Source organism: Phodopus roborovskii, unplaced genomic scaffold (assembly GCF_943737965.1).
Source record: "Phodopus roborovskii unplaced genomic scaffold, PHOROB, whole genome shotgun sequence".
NCBI classification, from domain to species: Eukaryota; Metazoa; Chordata; class Mammalia; order Rodentia; family Cricetidae; genus Phodopus; species Phodopus roborovskii.
The window spans coordinates 32,513,355-32,530,501 of NW_026126447.1; the positions used below are offsets into that span (position 1 = coordinate 32,513,355).

At 46.1% G+C, this 17,147-nt stretch overlaps 1 protein-coding gene across 1 annotated transcript in view; it reads left to right on the forward strand.

The window, feature by feature from the left end:
- Positions 1-1,759: 1,759 nt before the first annotated feature.
- Cachd1 (cache domain containing 1) overlaps positions 1,760-17,147 on the forward strand; it is a 211,927-nt gene continuing 196,539 nt past the window's right edge. Inside the window, exon 1 of the mRNA XM_051188233.1 lies at positions 1,760-2,484. Within this exon, the coding sequence (XP_051044190.1) occupies positions 2,245-2,484 (240 nt within the window). The 5' untranslated portion in view covers positions 1,760-2,244. The remainder of the gene's footprint in view (positions 2,485-17,147) is intronic.

Sequence of the window (17,147 nt, forward strand, 5' to 3'; positions counted from 1 at the left end):
AGTAAATAATGATCCTGCCAACATTGGGAGGAGACTGGCATAATGGCCACATAATGAAATCATTTGCTAAAATGACAGAAACCATACAAATTGGGGGATTTAGAATTGGGGAACTGATCCCAGTGAGGGAAGATGGGTTCTAAAAGGAGTTGCATATAAGTGTTTTCTTATGCTTGACAGGAGGTGGTAGAAGAGGGCAGAGGACACTAGAAGTTGACCTCAATCACTCTCCATTTTTATTTTATTTTATTTTATTTTATTTTATTTTGTGGTAGGGTCTTTCACTGAGCCCAGAGTTCAGATTGGCTGTGCTGGGTTCATCCATCTCTGCCATCCCCTCATCCTACACCTTGTTAGAAAAACACCATGATGCCTGGCTTTTGCTGGGGATCTAAACTCTGGTTCTCTTGCTTGTACCTGGTGGATGTCTTACTGAGTCCTCTCTTTAGCCCATAAGGTCAGTTCTTAATACTGAATTCTTGTAACCAAAGAAAAACTGGAAGACGTTACTACCACATAACAGACACTAAATATGGTTTCTTTTCCTGCACTGCCTCAGGCAGTTAGTCCTAGGATACCACGACCAAGACAACTTATAAAAGAAATCGTTTAATTTGTGGTTCATGGTTCCAGAGAGTTCCAATCCATGACCATGGCGGGGAGCAGGACAACAGGCAGGCATGTTGCTGGAGCAGTAGCAGACATCTCACATCTTGAGACACAAACATGAGGCACAGAGCTAATTGGGAATGGCTTCACCTCCTCCAACAAGGCCACGCCTCCTAATTTTCCCCAAACACTCCCACCAATTGAGGACCGAGTACCCAAACATATGAGCACGGGGGGCGGGGCTTCTCATTTAAACTACCACATCTGCCTACCCATGGCTCTAATTTCTAGAACCCTAGAAGGAGCAAATTCAGACACTTAGATCCACCCTCCAGCACACATAGTGCCGCCCACTTGTCTCCATATAGTGGTTCTCAGGGAGTCTGATCCAGGAGTCAATAGAGAAGGGGAAAATTAGCTGTGCCCACCCATGCTTAGGAGAGCAGGTGGGTGCTACGAACTCCGCCTCAGCCTTCTTTTTATTTTTGCTTGTAATGGAGTCAAATGGATTTCCATAGAGAGACAGACAGAACCCAGTGTAAGGTCAGAGCAAAGGCCTGAAAGTAATGCTTGTGCTTAAACTCTGGGTCGTCTCTCGTCTCTGGATGACCTTCAGCTGTTTGTCGCAACTCCCTAAACCTCAGTGTTTGTTACCTAAAAATTCGGTATCAAGGTACCTGGGATTAAAGGATAACCAGTCACATTCACTGGATGTAGACCCCAGAGTACAGTGCTGGGCACACAATAGCTGGTTACAAACCTAGTCCGCTGCGCCCACGAGGGCGAGCTATTGTTGCTAATAACATCGAGGAAAGAGAGTTAAGCCTCAAAAGGCAGTTGCCTCCTTCCCAGATCTCTAAATCAGGCAGGAAACCAGAGTTCTCGAACTTAAAAGGGACTTTGGGTGGAGGGTGGGTAGAACCTGTAACGCGTGGGACCCGAGATCCCCTGAGTGGGCCGAGGCAGGGAGAGAGGCTCGAGATCGCTTGGCCAGCTCTGAGAAGGTCCCAGTAGTCTCCTTTCCAGGTCAGGAGGGTCCTGTGGAAGCGAGGTCCCTAGCGTCCCGGGCCCCCCCAGAGTCCCAGGGCGTCGCCCGGTGCAAGCGAAGGAGAGGAGGGGCAAGCGCGGGACTTTCCCCGCCTCCCTCCTCTTCCATAAATCACCGCAGCCGCGGCAGCGGCGGAGCCGGGAAGTGTACGGAGCTGGAGCGCAGCGTGGTGGCACCAGACACCTCCCTTTCCCCAGCCGCTTTCTTTCCTTTCTCTTCTCTCACTTGGATCTTTTAAACCTCCCTCTCCCTCCTCGCCGGGAGACCGCGCCAGCCGCGCCGCCGCGCCAGCACTGGCAGTGCGGTCGCCGTCTCCGGGCTGCGCCGGGACTCCGGGAAGCGAAGGCGGCGGGGCTCCGCCCGGGCTCCCAGCCGCCCCGGCCTTCGGGCGCCACGGTCTCGGAGCCGCCGTCGCCGAGCGATGGTGACCGCCCGCGCGCCCGCGCTGCAGCCGGGCGCCCCCTAAGTTTGCCAGCCACCGCCGCCGAGCCGCGAAGCCGGGAGCGCAGGAGACAGGAAAGTTTGGCGGGCTGCGCCTCCCGGGGCCAGCGCCCGGAGCCGGTCGGCGGGGAGTGGCCGGAGGCGGCATGGCCCGCGAGCCCAAGGAAGAGAGGACCGTGAGGCCGACCCCTCTGGTCCGCCGCTGTCCCCGCTGCCCTGGCTGGCCTGGGGCCTCGCGGCCGCCCCTCTGGCTACTCTGCTTAGTGGCTTGCTGGATCCTGGGCGCCGTGGCGGACGCCGAGGTCTCCATCCTGGACGAAGCACAAGTGTTGGCGAGCCAGATGCGGAGGCTGGCGGCCGAGGAGCTGGGGGTAGTCACCATGCAGGTAAGCGACCCTCTTCGCGCCGCACCACTTGGCAGTGCTTTCTCCCTGCACAGAGCCCAGGGCATTGCAATGAGCACTGTTGCAGTCTGTGGGACTCCTGGTCTCCTGCAGACTCTTCCACATCGAGTCCTGTCCCGTGTACTCATCAGCGGCTGCCCTCCTCTGCAGAGCCTCTGCCCCTCACCCACTTAACACAGCACAGCCCTCCTCTCCTTGGCCCCGGCCCCATTATGTTGACTAAGGATTCTTTGCTCTGCACGCATCTCCTTCCCCAGTATTCACTCTCTTCCTTCGCAGATTTGTTTTCACCCGTCACTCCTGCAAACTCCTTTTCCCTCTTTGTGTCCCCATCCCAAGGCAGCTCGTCCCGCCCGACTCCGGACATTCTCCAAGCCCCCTCCACCCCGCCCCTTTGAAACCTCTCAGTGTCCTGGCGCACGGGTGGGCGAGAGAGGAAAGGTAGATTGTCCGACTGCCAGGGTCCCGGCTGCCCAGCAAGGGCTTGTTCTCCCTGCCCCGCCGCTTTGGGGGAGGGGACGGACCGGCCTGGCAGATCCCCAGCTCCAGTCCCGTAGGGACTCTTTTTGTCGCTTTCTCTTCTTGCGGTTCTCGGTCGCGTGCTGTCCGCTGTGTAATTTTTGGTTTGTGTGTGCCTTTGCAGGGAGGAGGAAGGACAAGGTGAATAGGGCTTCCATTTTTCCCAGCGTGTTTACGGTTTCGGCCTTTCCAGGGTCGTAGATTAATTGCCTTCGGCTGATAAGGATTTCTGACGATGCTACTAATAACCCACAGTTATAAAAATTGCTAGACAGCAACCACCTGGAGATCCTATCGCGCCGTTATTCTCTTCTTGGAAAAGAAGGCCCACTCAATTAGGAACTGATGAGATGACATTCCGAGTATGAAACCAGTCAGTCTAGCTCTCTGTACTCTCCATTTCTGCAGTAATGGTGACGGAATTGGTCTTAGAAAGACCCAAGTTTTTAGGAATGTGTTCTCAATAGGTTTCTGATTTTGAACCTAGAGTGACCAGTCCACCTCCCACAGGCGAGGTGCTTTGCTTCTCTTTGGGATTCAGGTTGCTTTCTTTTTAAACCCGCACTCTGGCCTGCTAAGAGGTTGCAATTTGCTTAAAGCAAGTTCCATAGATCTTCTCCAACCTGGCTTTTCTGAGGTGGCATGATAGCTTCGCTGGGAGGGTAAATTTTAATTTATTTGCAGAAACCCGGGCCTGACATGCAACAGAGGGGGATTCTTTTTTATTTCCACGACAACAGCTACTCTTTTAAAGTGCACCTTTCGATTACTTCATACCACCTTTTTTAGATTTAGGTTCAATTTTAATTTCTTCCGTGTGCATTTTCTGGTTCCTGACTCCCTCTGACCTAGGAGTGGAAGAGCTTGGGGAAGCAAGGAAAGATTTCCAGGTTTGCTTTACATTGGCGAATGCATTCATTTAGACACAAACAGGATTGCGTTTTCCCACAGAGGATCCTCTTTTAGCAAAAGGGATTTCATGTGTGGCAATTTGAGGTTTTGCTTTCAGGATTAGGCGGCCTTTGCCATCTTCACCCCATCTCTAGGCTAGGACGGGAGATGGCACCCCTCCCCTTCCTTTAGTCTTGCTATTTCTAAGATCCTGGCGGCAGTTTTACTGTTTCTCACCCTGGTCCTTGACAAAAGGTGAAATCTGACCCTGACACATTGTCATTCTGGTAGGGAGACACTTTAGACACTTCAGGAAAAAAGCTTGGGTCAGTGGGGGTGTGTGTGCCCAAATGGTCCTTTATCCCCTCCCAACTGGCCTCCTTCTAACACCTTTGCAGCCTCATTGTGGAAAGGGACCTCCTGTGGTCAGGGTTTTGTCTGGCTTCTCTCCTTTTTTGAAAGAGAGGTGCTTACTGTATTTAAATTCCTCTTCTTGAGCATTGCATTGATCTGCCACTTGTTTCTATCTGGGAAATTGCAGGAAGAGTCTCCTTTGAATGTAGCTGGACTGCCAAGTTTGGGGGAAGTACTTGTGCATAATAAACCCAATGCCAGTTAGATTTTTGTCTGTCAGCATAGAACTTGTGAACTTTCAGCTTTGTTCAGTGAATTTGAAATGAACGTGGGCCCATTGCCCAAAATGAAGATGGTGTACCCTCTGTTCTGGAATGTGGGTTCGGTGCTCCAGGGACAAATGGCCTATGTGGATGCTAACTTGAGCTGGATGACTTACACACACACACACACACACACACACACACACACACACACACACACACACTGAGACATCAAGGTTTTGTCCCTTTGCAGGAAAAGAGTGTCTGCTTCCATCCGAGCCCTAGTGAAGTGATTGACTCCATTTATTTAACCTTGGCATTTTATGAGAAACCATCTGTAGACCTGTTAATTTCTAAGTTCCCAGACTTTTTAAGTTGTTTCACTGCTGAAGTTTTCCAAAAGCAACTCTTCGTTTTGAAAAATTGGAAAGTAGCTTCCCAGTGAGGCCCGTTGTGTTACTGGAGCTCCAATAGCAGCACACACTCACAGGAGGCTGGACCCGGGAAACTCACAAAGGCAAAGCAGCCTTTCAGTGCTACGGTTTCCCATGCCATAGATCTTGTGCTTGCTCATAGGGAAGGCTGAAAAGCAGTCTGTCTCACAGATTTTCTCAGAAAAGTTTTCCAACTGGGGTTACCTACTCATGTTTTTGTTTTGATGGTTTTTGTTGCTGCTCCTTTTTAAATATTGGTCCCCGATTTTTAAAGGATGTGACTTACACTAATCAGTTTTACTGGGAAGCTGCATCTGAATACTGCCTCTCTGACAGCAGATAGCATAGATCACGGGTAGAAGTCAGAAACCCAATCATTGTCTCCTCGGGAGTCTGGCCAACTGAAGCCTTCAATGCTGGGGTCTGGGGAGCAGAAAGGGGTGGTGCCAGGGAGACTTGTTTCTGCTTATTCATTTATGCAACAAGCTGTGGTTGAATGGTGACACACAGTGAAAGGAGCCCCATGGGTGTACTGGAGATCGGGGTTCCAGAGGAGCCCCTTTGTGCAGTGGGTGATCTGCTGTGTGGCTTGGATGGGACCAAACACAGGAAGGCTATCACTATGTGATGTCACATCTATCACGAAGAAACTGTGCCTGAGAAGTGTTCATGGATGTGGTAGTTTTTTTTTTTTTTTTTTTTTTTTTTTTAAATCTGTTAGGTGTTTAGGGAATTACAAGAATATACTCATTCCCACATTGCCTTTTAAGGGGGTTTGCCTTAAATACTGGTTCTCAACCTGAGGGTCACTACCCTTTTGGGGTTTTCCAAATGACCCCTTCACAGGGGTTTGCCTAAGACCATTGGAAAACACAGATGTTTACATTATGACTCACAACAGAAGCAAAATTATAGTTATGAAGTAACGAAAACAATTTTATGGGGTGGGGGTCACTACAACCTGAGAAACTGTAATAAAGGGTTGCAGCATTAGGATGGTTGAGAATGGCCGGCCTTGAAGAAGAGGTAAGATTGCACAGGTAAAATGCTTACTCTCCAGTGCCTGCTTGTTAGAAGGCGCATCTACCCTGGGAGCTATTTCACCAGGCATTTTATAAGCCCACTTAACATTATATGACAATTGAGGCTTCCTAACAGCGAGGGTCTGGCTTGGGGCCAGTGTGCCCGCCTTGGTGTTAGCTCTTCTGGGCCGGGCACACTTGCTGTGAACTTGGCAGACATAGCAGCAGGTTGGTCGGACAGCTGCTGCATGGGGCCTGGGAAGAGAAAGAGGGAGGGCATTCCTTTCCGGAAAAAAATATCCCAAGTGCAAGTTGGAGCTCCATCTCCATTAGAGCAGCCAGAACAAACAGGATGATGTCAGGAATAGAAGGGCCTGGGTAGGCAGAGGTGTCCATCAACAACAGTGCAGCAAACAGTGCGCATAGCTTCCAGTGACAGGGAAGCCACCTGTGCAGCAAGACAGCAGTGCAGGAGCCCCACAAACTGTTGCTCATTTTTGTGCGTCTAACAAGGTTGGAATAGAGGGCTTCTTCTCCGGGAGGTCTTGGATTAGACTTTGTTGGTGATAAAATGTGACCAAGGCCTGGCCCCAACTCCTACTCCTATCCTAGTCTCTCTCAGCTGGTGATAGGAGTAGATGCTAAAGGAAGCAGGAGGATAGGGACGGATGGTTTGGTAAGGTCTAGAGGCCTTGAAAGGTACTGACAAGTGTTGGGGGGGCAGGATATCACAGGGCCACAGAACAGCCTTGCTCTGTTCCTGTGGTGGTCAAGGAAGTTAGCTAATTTGGCCTCTGTAGTGAAATGTTCCTAGACAGAGGCAGCAACCTCAATGGTGAGCAGATCAGTGGTCCTCAGGCATTGCTCATCTCTTTGCTGGCATTGGATGAGGATGCTGGGTAGCTTTCATGAGAAGGCTGGCTCTGACTCCACCTCTTTGTGGATCCTGTGTGGCATCGCATCTCTTTGGCCACACATCTGTGGTGACTGGTCATAGATGTCTCTGGGACTAGACTGCAAGCAAAAGCTGATTCAGTCATACTTAGGTGAGGTCTATATTTTTCTCTAATTTGTATACCACCCTAGGCATAACCTGGTTTTGAATGATTTAAATGGGTGTTTAAATACTACACACTATTTTAGAGGAAAATATTTGCAAACACTGTGGACTAGTTTGTGTGTTTGTGTATAAAATCTTAGTGGGGAAGTTGTTCTTTCTTCCTTCTAGAATTGAATGCTCGGAGAAGAAAACAGAACCGTTATAGGTGACTGTGAGTTGAACTTGAACTTAAGAATGAGCTCAAGGAAAAACATATTGAATGACTTTTGCTGACTGCTGTTGTCTTAGTACTGGCTGGACTTCCTCTGCACTAATGCCTGCCTTGGCTGGCTTCATGCCTTGCATTCGTTAGTTTCCTTGCCAGCCCTGCTTGAGTTGTACTTGGGCTTGGGAAGGGGAAGGCCATGGTTTCACACTTCATAACATGTCGGTGCTATTTCTGGTTGCTGCTTGCCAAGTTGATTCCTTTAGCCTAAGTGGGTGGGTTAGGTGAGAGCCTTCCAAAACTCCACTTTTGCTAGGAGGTGGAGTGAAAGTCATTGTGGCTCTTCTTGGATTCTGTAAGAATCCTCTGACCCTCAGAATATCATGGGGTTAACAGTGACAGTAGTTTTGACTCAGCCAGTTATTAGTTGTGTAACTTCTTCCCAAATGTTATTATACCCATCTGAACTTCAGTGCCTTCTCATTTCATGTGGTTCATGGGGGGATGGTGGTATATTTTCAAGAAAAAAACAACAGCAAAAACTCTAAACCAAATCAAAACCAGACTAGGACAGAACCCTGCAGAAGAGCATTCAATAAACAAATATAAGGGCGTGGTCTGCACAAGCCTGTAGCTCCTGCCAGAGCCAAGTGCTCATGTCATCCTCTGATATGGGGGTTTTCAAAATGGCCATGCTGCTGCTCCTGAGTTTTCTGGGTATCATGTACAGACCTCGAGCATGTGCTGCCAAACCACCCTCTGAGGTTTCTGAAGAAAGTACTAGCTGTACAATCTGTAGTTATTTATTTACTCTTAAACTTGCTATTGCAAAGTGGTCTTTTTAAAAATGTACGAAACCAAAGAAAATAATGCAAGAGTGCACACATCTCTTGCCCCCAGCGGAAACAGCTGGTGACCACTAGTGAGTGGTCAGGCTGGTTTTGCTGCTGCCTGCACCTGCTCTTCCTTTCCCCCAGGTGATAGGAAACAAATCCTCCACGCTGCCGCTACATGCTGCCGTTTTGTTTGTAACATTTTAAATTGCATTAGAATTTAATTCTTTATCATCTTGAATATTTGATAACAGTCTTTTCTTTCTTTTGGTTCCCTGTTGTATAGAATTTTAAATAGCTAGTACTTTTGCCCAGCTGCCAGCCTTCTGGATAGAAAACCTCTGGGTCTCCCCCTAGTAACATTTTCTTGCCCCTTGTTTTCAGACCTGTTTTCCTACGAGGCTGTGAGAGAGGTTTCTTGTTTTCTCGTGGTTGGATGTAGTGTGGTCACATGTGCTTTGCCCTAGTGTGAACCTCATCTGCACACTGTGTTTCCAGAATGATTTGGGGGTAAGATAAGCTGTTAAGTGGGAGACCTTTGAGGACTAAGGGGGAAGAGCTGCCCCGTATATCTGCTTTCTGAGTAGTCTGTGACTGCTTGCCTCATCACAGAATTGGCAACTGAGAGATGCAGGAGTAAGGGGTGTCCAGCATCTTTTCCATAAGTCCTCTCCTTAGGAGGCTGAACCTACTTAGGTTGTCAAGACATAATGGAAAGAATTGCCATGATTGTGATTCAGATGCTTTCAGGGTTGCCACATCTAATGTTGCCTAAGGTCAGTTGGGCAGAAGGAAGGAAGTGGGCTGGGTGCAGGTCAGTAGGAGAGGTGTGGGACACAGTAGCTGTGAGGAATTGCCAGGGCTGCAGGAGGGCAGACCTACTGATCTCATTCTGGTTGCCTGGAGGCAATATGGGGATACTATCCAGGTTGTTATCATTCTATCATGTTGTTTTCCAGGAGATATAGAAAAGCCTTGCTTCTTAAAATGATGGCAATTGGTTCACATTAAAATAATAATACTAAAATAGTGTAGGCCATGACAAACACATCTGCAGGCAAGATTGAGCCAGAGGCCACTCACTGGTTAGTAGTGTCTGGGTTAGAATGATCAGTGGGTTCTGGGTGATAAGGCAGTGCTGTGTGCAGGTTATGGGGAAGACCCTTATTCATTCATCCTTCCTTCCTCCTTTTCTCCCTCCCTCTTTTCTTCCCTTCTTTCCTTCCTTCCTTCCTTCCTTCCTCCTTTTCTCCCTCCCTCTTTTCTTCCCTTCCTTCCTTCCTTCTTCCTTTCTCTCCCTCCCTCTTTTCTTCCCTTCTTTCCTTCCTTCCTTCCTTCCTGATTCATTTATGCTTATGTCTGTGTCATATTTGCATGTGGCTACCATTGGAAGCCGGAACCCTTGTAGCTGGTGTTACAGTTGTGACATGGGTTCTGGGAACTGCGCTTGAGTTACCTATCTGTAAGAGCAGCAAGTGTTCTTAGACCCTGCTGGAAGACACTTTCTGGGTAGTTATGAAGCAGAACTTCTTGATATTGAAGCATTCTGAAGTGGATAGCCTTGAGAGATGAGCTCCTTGCTGTTATAGACTGCAAATACTTTTCTAGTGTTTCTTTTGTGCCAGGCACTCTTGAGATATCAGTTAATATTCAAAGTGACACAATTCTAAGAGGTGTTCTGGATACTTGAAGGAAGGGTGTCGGGGACATTTAACTGTCTGATGGGGAAAGGGTCTGGCCTGAAATGAATAGAATGTTTGGATGGTCAAAGAGGGGCCTTCCCAGAAAGCTCCTGTTGAAGAATAGAAAGCTGGCTTCAGGATTTGAAGTTTAGTGAGAAGGGAAGAAAGGGCATGGGATAGGTTGGGCAAGGAGGCAGAGGTCAAGTCATGGGACCCTTAGGATCTTTTAGCAGTCAAGACTTCATTTCTGACAGGTGCCAGCAACCTTACTCCTACTAGCTTGAAAGAGCAGGAGACCTGTCAGGACCCACCAGCCAATCTGGGTCCCTACCTGAGAAAGGGAGTGTGAATTGAGGAAAGAAGCAAACAAGAAAGAAAAGATAGGGTCAGGAGGGCATTCAGTAAATACTGAATCTTCCCATATTTTAATGTTCAAAGTTCTTTTTTTTTTTTTTTTTTTTTTTTTTTTTAATCACCATTAAAAGAAGGGGAGAAGGCCAAAGACTTCCAATGATGCAAGGAAAAGAGTAATTACCTCCTCAATACCTGAAGCATCAAGTAACTATATCCTGAGTTAAGTATTCTGTTGTTAGGCAGGACATGCATTAGTAACACCTTAGGCCAAGCATCCTGTTACATTTACATCTTAGGCCAGGCATCTTTTGTTGTTTCACCTTGGAGCAGCAAGGACAGGTAAAAAAGCTCTCTGACTTTAAGTCAGAATATATATAATGGAGTCAATTCTGTGGATTCCCACAGGGACCCATTGTCTTAGCAGTTGAGTCATTTAGGGTAGATCTTCCTGCAGGGATATATGAGAGCCTAAAGATTTGGCTAGTACTGCATATCTCCTAATACATCTTCCAATATATCCATATATCTTTTAAATTGGAGCCTCCTGGTTTTTTTTTTTTTTAAAGCATAAATGACAGCATCTCACCCCATTTGGCAACCAGTTGGAGATGATGTGTTTTAGGGAAAGGAATCTGGAATCTGGAGCATGCCTAGAACATAGGAACCTCAGCCAAGAAGTTTAAGACTGTGATAGCCAACACCACCTGCCAGGGCCTGCTCCATTTCTGTTCCCTGTATCCCAAGGCCCAGTTCAAGGAGAGCCTGCTTCTTTCCAGAAGATAGTACAGTACCAGATGCAACCGCCTTACCCTCCATAATGTTCTGTTGCCCACACTGTCTGACCACTGGGTACCAAGGCCGAGACAGTCAAATATATTGCTCTTATTTGTAAGTGGTCTGTTAACTGGACACTAGAGAGACCAGTGAGAAACTAGCTCACCAGAGATCCTACTGGTGATATGTTGTAGCTGTAGACTCTAGTCTCAGTCTTAGGACTTTCTGATCACTCTCATGACCTGAAATTGTGGGAGTCCCATTTCCCATTGCCTTGAATTGGGAAAGGAAGTTTGACTCAGTCACAAACATTCCTCCTTTGGGAACTGTTTAGCCCCTTTATGGTTGAGATCATGGAGGTGATGGTTTAGCTTGGGGCTGATTAGGTGATTTTAAGTTATCACTTGGTACTTAAAAGTCAGTGAACCACAGAAGAAAGTTCAGAGACTCTGAGACTTAAGAGTGCTAGATACTGTTTTGAAGGAGCAAATGTAATTGATTACTTGCTGATTACTGTTGTGAACCCTTACTACTAAATTAACTCTTTAGTCAAAAGAGAAAGTGGCACTGGAAACAGCGCTCAGTGGTCCAGCCGTTGTCTGGCATTCTCGAGGTCCTTAGTTCAACACCCAGCACTGCAAAAATAAAAACAGTGCATCTAGAAGTAAATCAACAAAACATAAATGCAATAACAAAAGGCAAAGCATTAGAAAAAGGTTAGGGGAAGAACAACATTCCTTTAGTGCTTGTTTATATAAAAGCCACAGAAGGAAATGTCACCTGTCATTTCAGGCAAAGTTCTGTTCTGAAATTGAATTAAAGGACTTAGATCTTTCCCCTAGTTACTGGGAATATGAAATTCTTTCATTTGCTTTTAGTGGACATTGCAGTATTTCTGGAGGAGTTTGACTTGGTGATGACACAACGTAAATGGCATTTGTTATTGAAACATCTTTTTAAAACCCTGCTTTCTTTTTCTCAGTTCAAAAACAGATTCCTCCTTAAACTTCCCACAGTTAATTACAGTTTGAAAGCTCCCACCTCCAAATACCTAGTGGATCCACTGCAAAGTGGCTTATGGTCCCCGTTTCCCTAGGTGTACCATGCTTTGTGCTGATTGCAGAGCAGAAGCCCGTGCCCTCCATTCCTATCTACCAGTGTTCTGGTTCTCTTCCAACCACAGCCCGAGAGTATAGACCCCTTTTTTTCTTGATTTCTTTTCGATTTTTAAAAATATAGTTTATATTATTTTTGCATGGAATATTTTAAAATATATTTTGAGGCTCTGGTGGAGGGACAGTTTAAAAAAGGAAATCAGCAAGCTGGTGAGAATGAATCTGAATTTTTAATTAGGCTTTGAGTTGTTGCTTCAAAGTGTGGAGACATCATTAGGGATGTAAGTCTTGTTGCATTAGCAGAGACTGACATGGTACTTCAAACACACGGAGTGCAGCTGTCCTGTGCAGATAAAAGTTGCCAAGTGCGGAATAGCAAGGTGGATTGGTAGATAATTAGCTGTCCCACATTACTGCGTTGTGGAAGAAGCCTGCCAGTCATAGGCAGGAAGGGAGGAATTATTAGCAGGAGAAAATCCAAGTGTGTCATAAAGCAATTTAGAATCTCTTCAGCTGTGGTCGAACTGATAAGGCCCATCCTAGGAAGCAACACAGACTGACTCTACTATATGATGGCCAACATTTTCTTTATTCCTCCCACCCTCCCTCCCGCTCTCTCTCCCCCCTCCTTCCTTCCTTTCTCCAAGAATAGCCAGAAGTAACGATCCACAAATGAATTGATTGATTCATCGATTTACTCCAACTCCATTCCTGATATAATTAGCTTAAATGGTCTTTATAGTTCCGTGTTACTGTGTTGAATTAAAAACATCACTGAAAAGCCATAATGCCTTGGCAGTTACTGACTATGGATAACTGAGAAATAAGCATCTAGCTGGCTATATCATCTCTTTGTTATAAATGTGCAGTATTTATTATAGTGTCTCAGGATACTTGTATGTCTGTTGGACATGGGGTTGTGTATTGTAAATATTTCACTTCCCACCACCCCCTGATCATTGAATATCCAAAGCTAGAAAGGCCTATGGGTAGAGGTTGGGGGGAGGGATGCTGGAGAGATGGCTCAGCAGTTAAGAGTACCGGCTGCTCTTCTAGAAGACCTGGGTCTTCCCCAGCACCCATGTGGCAGCTCAAAACTATCTATAACTCCAGTCCCAGGGGTTCTGACACCCTCACACAAACACACATGTAAGCAAAACACCAATGAATATAAAATAAAAATAAATAAAAATTAAAAAGAGAGAGAGAGAGAGAAAGGCCTATGGGATCAGAGCACCTTGGGCTGTTCATCCGCTTGGTGCCTCTGCTGGACACTGGCCTATCGTGCTGTTTGCTTTTGCTGTCTTCTGTCCAAGGTGCAGCTTTACAGAGGAGGTGCTGGATTGAGTCACATGCCCTCATCAGCCTCCTCTTTGGGTGGGAGGCCATGGCTGCTGCTGGAGGGAGTGGCTGTGTGTGTTCTGTGGATTGTTCTGTTCCCATCCCAGAGACAATCAGAAAAACAAACAAACAACCCCTGGAAACCTGAGGAACTTTTGGAGGGAAATAGTCTAGGCTATTCAGAGTTGGTTTCATGAAGAGATGATGGTCTTTTGTGAGTCTTAGGCAAGACTAAGTCGTATGCTGATTGTAAACCTGTAATACTTCTTATGGGTGCTTGAAATTTGAAATTTCTGGAGTTAATGTAAATGCATATGACCATAAAAGCAGGGTGTGGTAGCCCAGGCCTGAAATTCCAGCACTCAGGAGGATGAGAGATGGATCAAGTGTTCTAGGTTATCCTTGGCTACATGGTGAGTTCTAGGTCATCATAGACCGTATCTCCAAAATATTATTAATAGTAAACCAGTAAATAAACAACTTAAATAAGCTAAAAACAGATGTGGGATTTTTATTTGCATGCCTGTCTTAAATGTTAATGTTATGTAAGATTGATAAACGGTTATAGCATGGTGAGGAAGGTTGCCAAAGAGCCAACATGAGCAGGCAAGAGCCCAGACTCACTGATTCGGGGAGTCCTTAGGGTGGTTAGCATTGCCTGTGACCTACCTTGAGGACCTAAGAAATGAAGTCTAGACTGCAAGAATTGCCCAGGAGGCTTTGAATGATAGACTTTATGTCTTTCTAATAGTTACTATTCCAAATTAGCTTTTCCCATTGTGTTTAGTATGTCAGTTTCATTCACCACTCTAGACTTACTGGGAAACTTTTGGGATCTTGCTACAAAAAGATTGAAAATGTCTCAGATATATCAGTGATCCATAGCAATGCCCAGTATAAGAATTTCTGAGTATTAGTGGGATTTGGTGTTTGGCTTATCCATGGTGGAGAAAGATGGGCTATGTTTAAGAGTGGGAAAATGTGTATGCCCTTGAAATTGCTGTATGTTTGGAACTCCTTTCTCACAAGGCTAGAATTCATTAGGTAATTAATCTATGAAATATTTACTGAGCTCATACTCTGTGCCAGGCACAATTCTGCTTTTTTTTTCCTTTTAACTTCTCACAGGCATGTATTGTGTTGGACACCACTGTGTTTCTTGGCCTTGTTCAGTGATGGTGCCTGTGTGAATGGTGAAGGTGTGTGGAGAGGTGACAGACTCTTAGGTCAGGAGAGCATTCGTGGCAGGCCACTTGTCTCTTTCTTCCAATGTAAACATTTCCTGTGGCCTCCAGGAAACATAATACAAATGTGGGGCACCTTGTTCTTGGGCTAGAATTTAAAAAGGGAAACATCATTCCCTGTGTAATTCTTTTTCTTATTAAAATAAGAAGCTTCCAGGATCAGCCCTAGCTGGGGTGATAAAATCTGCCATAGTGACTCAGATGTACCCCCTCACCTCTCACCCCCACCCCCGTTCCACCTACCGTTAGTTTTAAGCTTACAGATGTTGAAATGTGTTCTTTCTTGAGGGAGGCTCTCACTATGTGGCCTAGGCTGGCCTAGGCTGGGGAATCCTCCTGCCTCAGCCTTCCAGTGCTGGCATTACATGTGCTCTTTCTAGAGGATGACAGAATCTTTGTGTGAACATCAAGCATTCAGTTTACCTTTATTTTTATAATTATAAATAAATGTATATAAAGTTTTATTTTTATTTTTGTAATTAAAATATTTTTATTTCATTTTATAATTAAATGTAAAATTTTTATTTCATTTTTAATTAAACGTATAATTTTTGATTTTATTGTTATCATTTACGCTTTAAAAACAAACACTTATTTAGTGTAGGGAGTGGGGCATTCCTGTGCCATAGCTTGAGTGTGGAGGTCAGATGTTTCTCTCCATTCACCATGTGGGTCGCAGGGATTGAACTCGCTCAGCTTGTCAGGATTGCTGGCAAGTGCTTTTACCCACTGAGTCACCTTGCCAGTTCCAGCTCTCTCTCTCTCTTTTTTTTTGAGTGTTGCTACAAGTGGGGTGTTTTCAAAGTGATGTTGTTGTCCCCGGAAACTTCCTTTCATTGTTTGGAAATATGATGACATCCAAGATTAAAGAGATACATCAGGATACATGTACAGTCTTCATCCAAGAGCCGTGAATTTATCTGATCAAGACAGCGTTGTTTGGGATTATTAAAGGTTACCAGGGGCTGTAGGTCTTCAGATGGTGTGAGTCAGCCAGTCTGTTACATTTGTGTCTCAGCCCTGGGCTTGTGTCAGCACCCTTCTAAGGAGTTCTAGGAACCAGCCAGAGACGAGGTACCTATATTGCTTAAAGGGAAAAGTCAACATTTAAACAGGCAGTGCTAAAGAAAGATGAGATACTGGGACTGGGCGATTGTGTGAAGTGAGTGTGTGAGGGCCTAGGGATCTCCAGAGAGAAGGCAGAAGGAAGGCATCCAACAAGCCAGGATGGTAACCGATGGAAGACAACCGCGTCTCTGTGGAGATCCCTGTTTGGACTTTGTCCTGGCAAGAATGGGGAGTCATGAGGGTCCGAGGCACAAGATTGTTGAGCTGACTTTTGTTTCAGAATCATTTTGCCTGACTGGTTCATCTTGCCTTTCTATTTTGACTTACACAACCTCTGGCTGCTGGTGTAAGCTCAGGCTGTAATAAAATGAATCCAGTAATTACAGGCCTCCAGAAGTTACACCCTTCTGCAGAGGGTCCCTCTTCCCTGCTCACTGAAAATGCCCCAGCAAACTCTTGCTGGACACACTCTCTTTGGACATTAATTAGTAGACTACAGAACTTCTGTTTACATAAACTATCCCAGTCATGCTGGGCATGGTAGCGCACGCCTTTAGCCCCAGCACTCAGCAGGCAGAGGCGGGGGGATATTGGTGAGTTCAAGGCTGGCCTAGCCTACAAAATGAGTTCTAGGCAACCCAGGGCTACATGGTGAGACTCTGTCTCAAAAACCAGAATGTAGCAGGAGGTTGGCGGTGCACACACACCTTTAAAACCAGCACTCCAGAGGCAGAGGCAGAGGCAGAGGCAGAGGCAGAGGCAGAGGCAGGTGGATTTCTGTAAGTTTGAGACCAGCCTGCTCTACAAAGCAAATGACAGGACAGTTAGGACTGTTACACAGAGAAACTTTGTCTCAATAAAAGTGTGCGAGAGCGCACATGCACTGGCACACAAACACACACACACACCACAAAACCCCCAAAGAAAACAAACAAACAAACAATCAAACAAACAAACAAACAAAAATGCATCAACCAGGATCTATCTTGAAGTTAATGTCTTAGAATAGAGTGGATTCAATCCACATTTTTTTTTTTTATGGCTGCATAATCCATTTGGGCAAAAGGCAGGGATCCAAATGTCCACTCATTGTCAACCTTCCAGGGACAATACAATGAGGAAACGTTTTCATCATTCTTGATGACTAGTATGTTAGTTATCCTGGATTCGCCACTGCCTACGTTTTACTTTTTATTTTTGTGAGTGCTAGATATGGTAGTGCCACACACTACCGTAATCCATCTTAGTAGTCGTGGGTAGGCTGAGTCAGGAGGTTTGTGAATTCTAGGCCAGCGTGGACTACACTGTGAGTTACAGGTCATCCTGGACCACATAGTCCCTCCCTCCCTCCTGCAGCACCTCTCCAGTTTCATTGGTCAGAGCTGGCCCCTGACTTAGGAAGATTCAAGTTACCAGGCTTTTCAACTTCACAGTTGTGCAAAGTGATGTGCCTTTAGTGGAAACCAAATGCCTCCCTGCAGTTTTG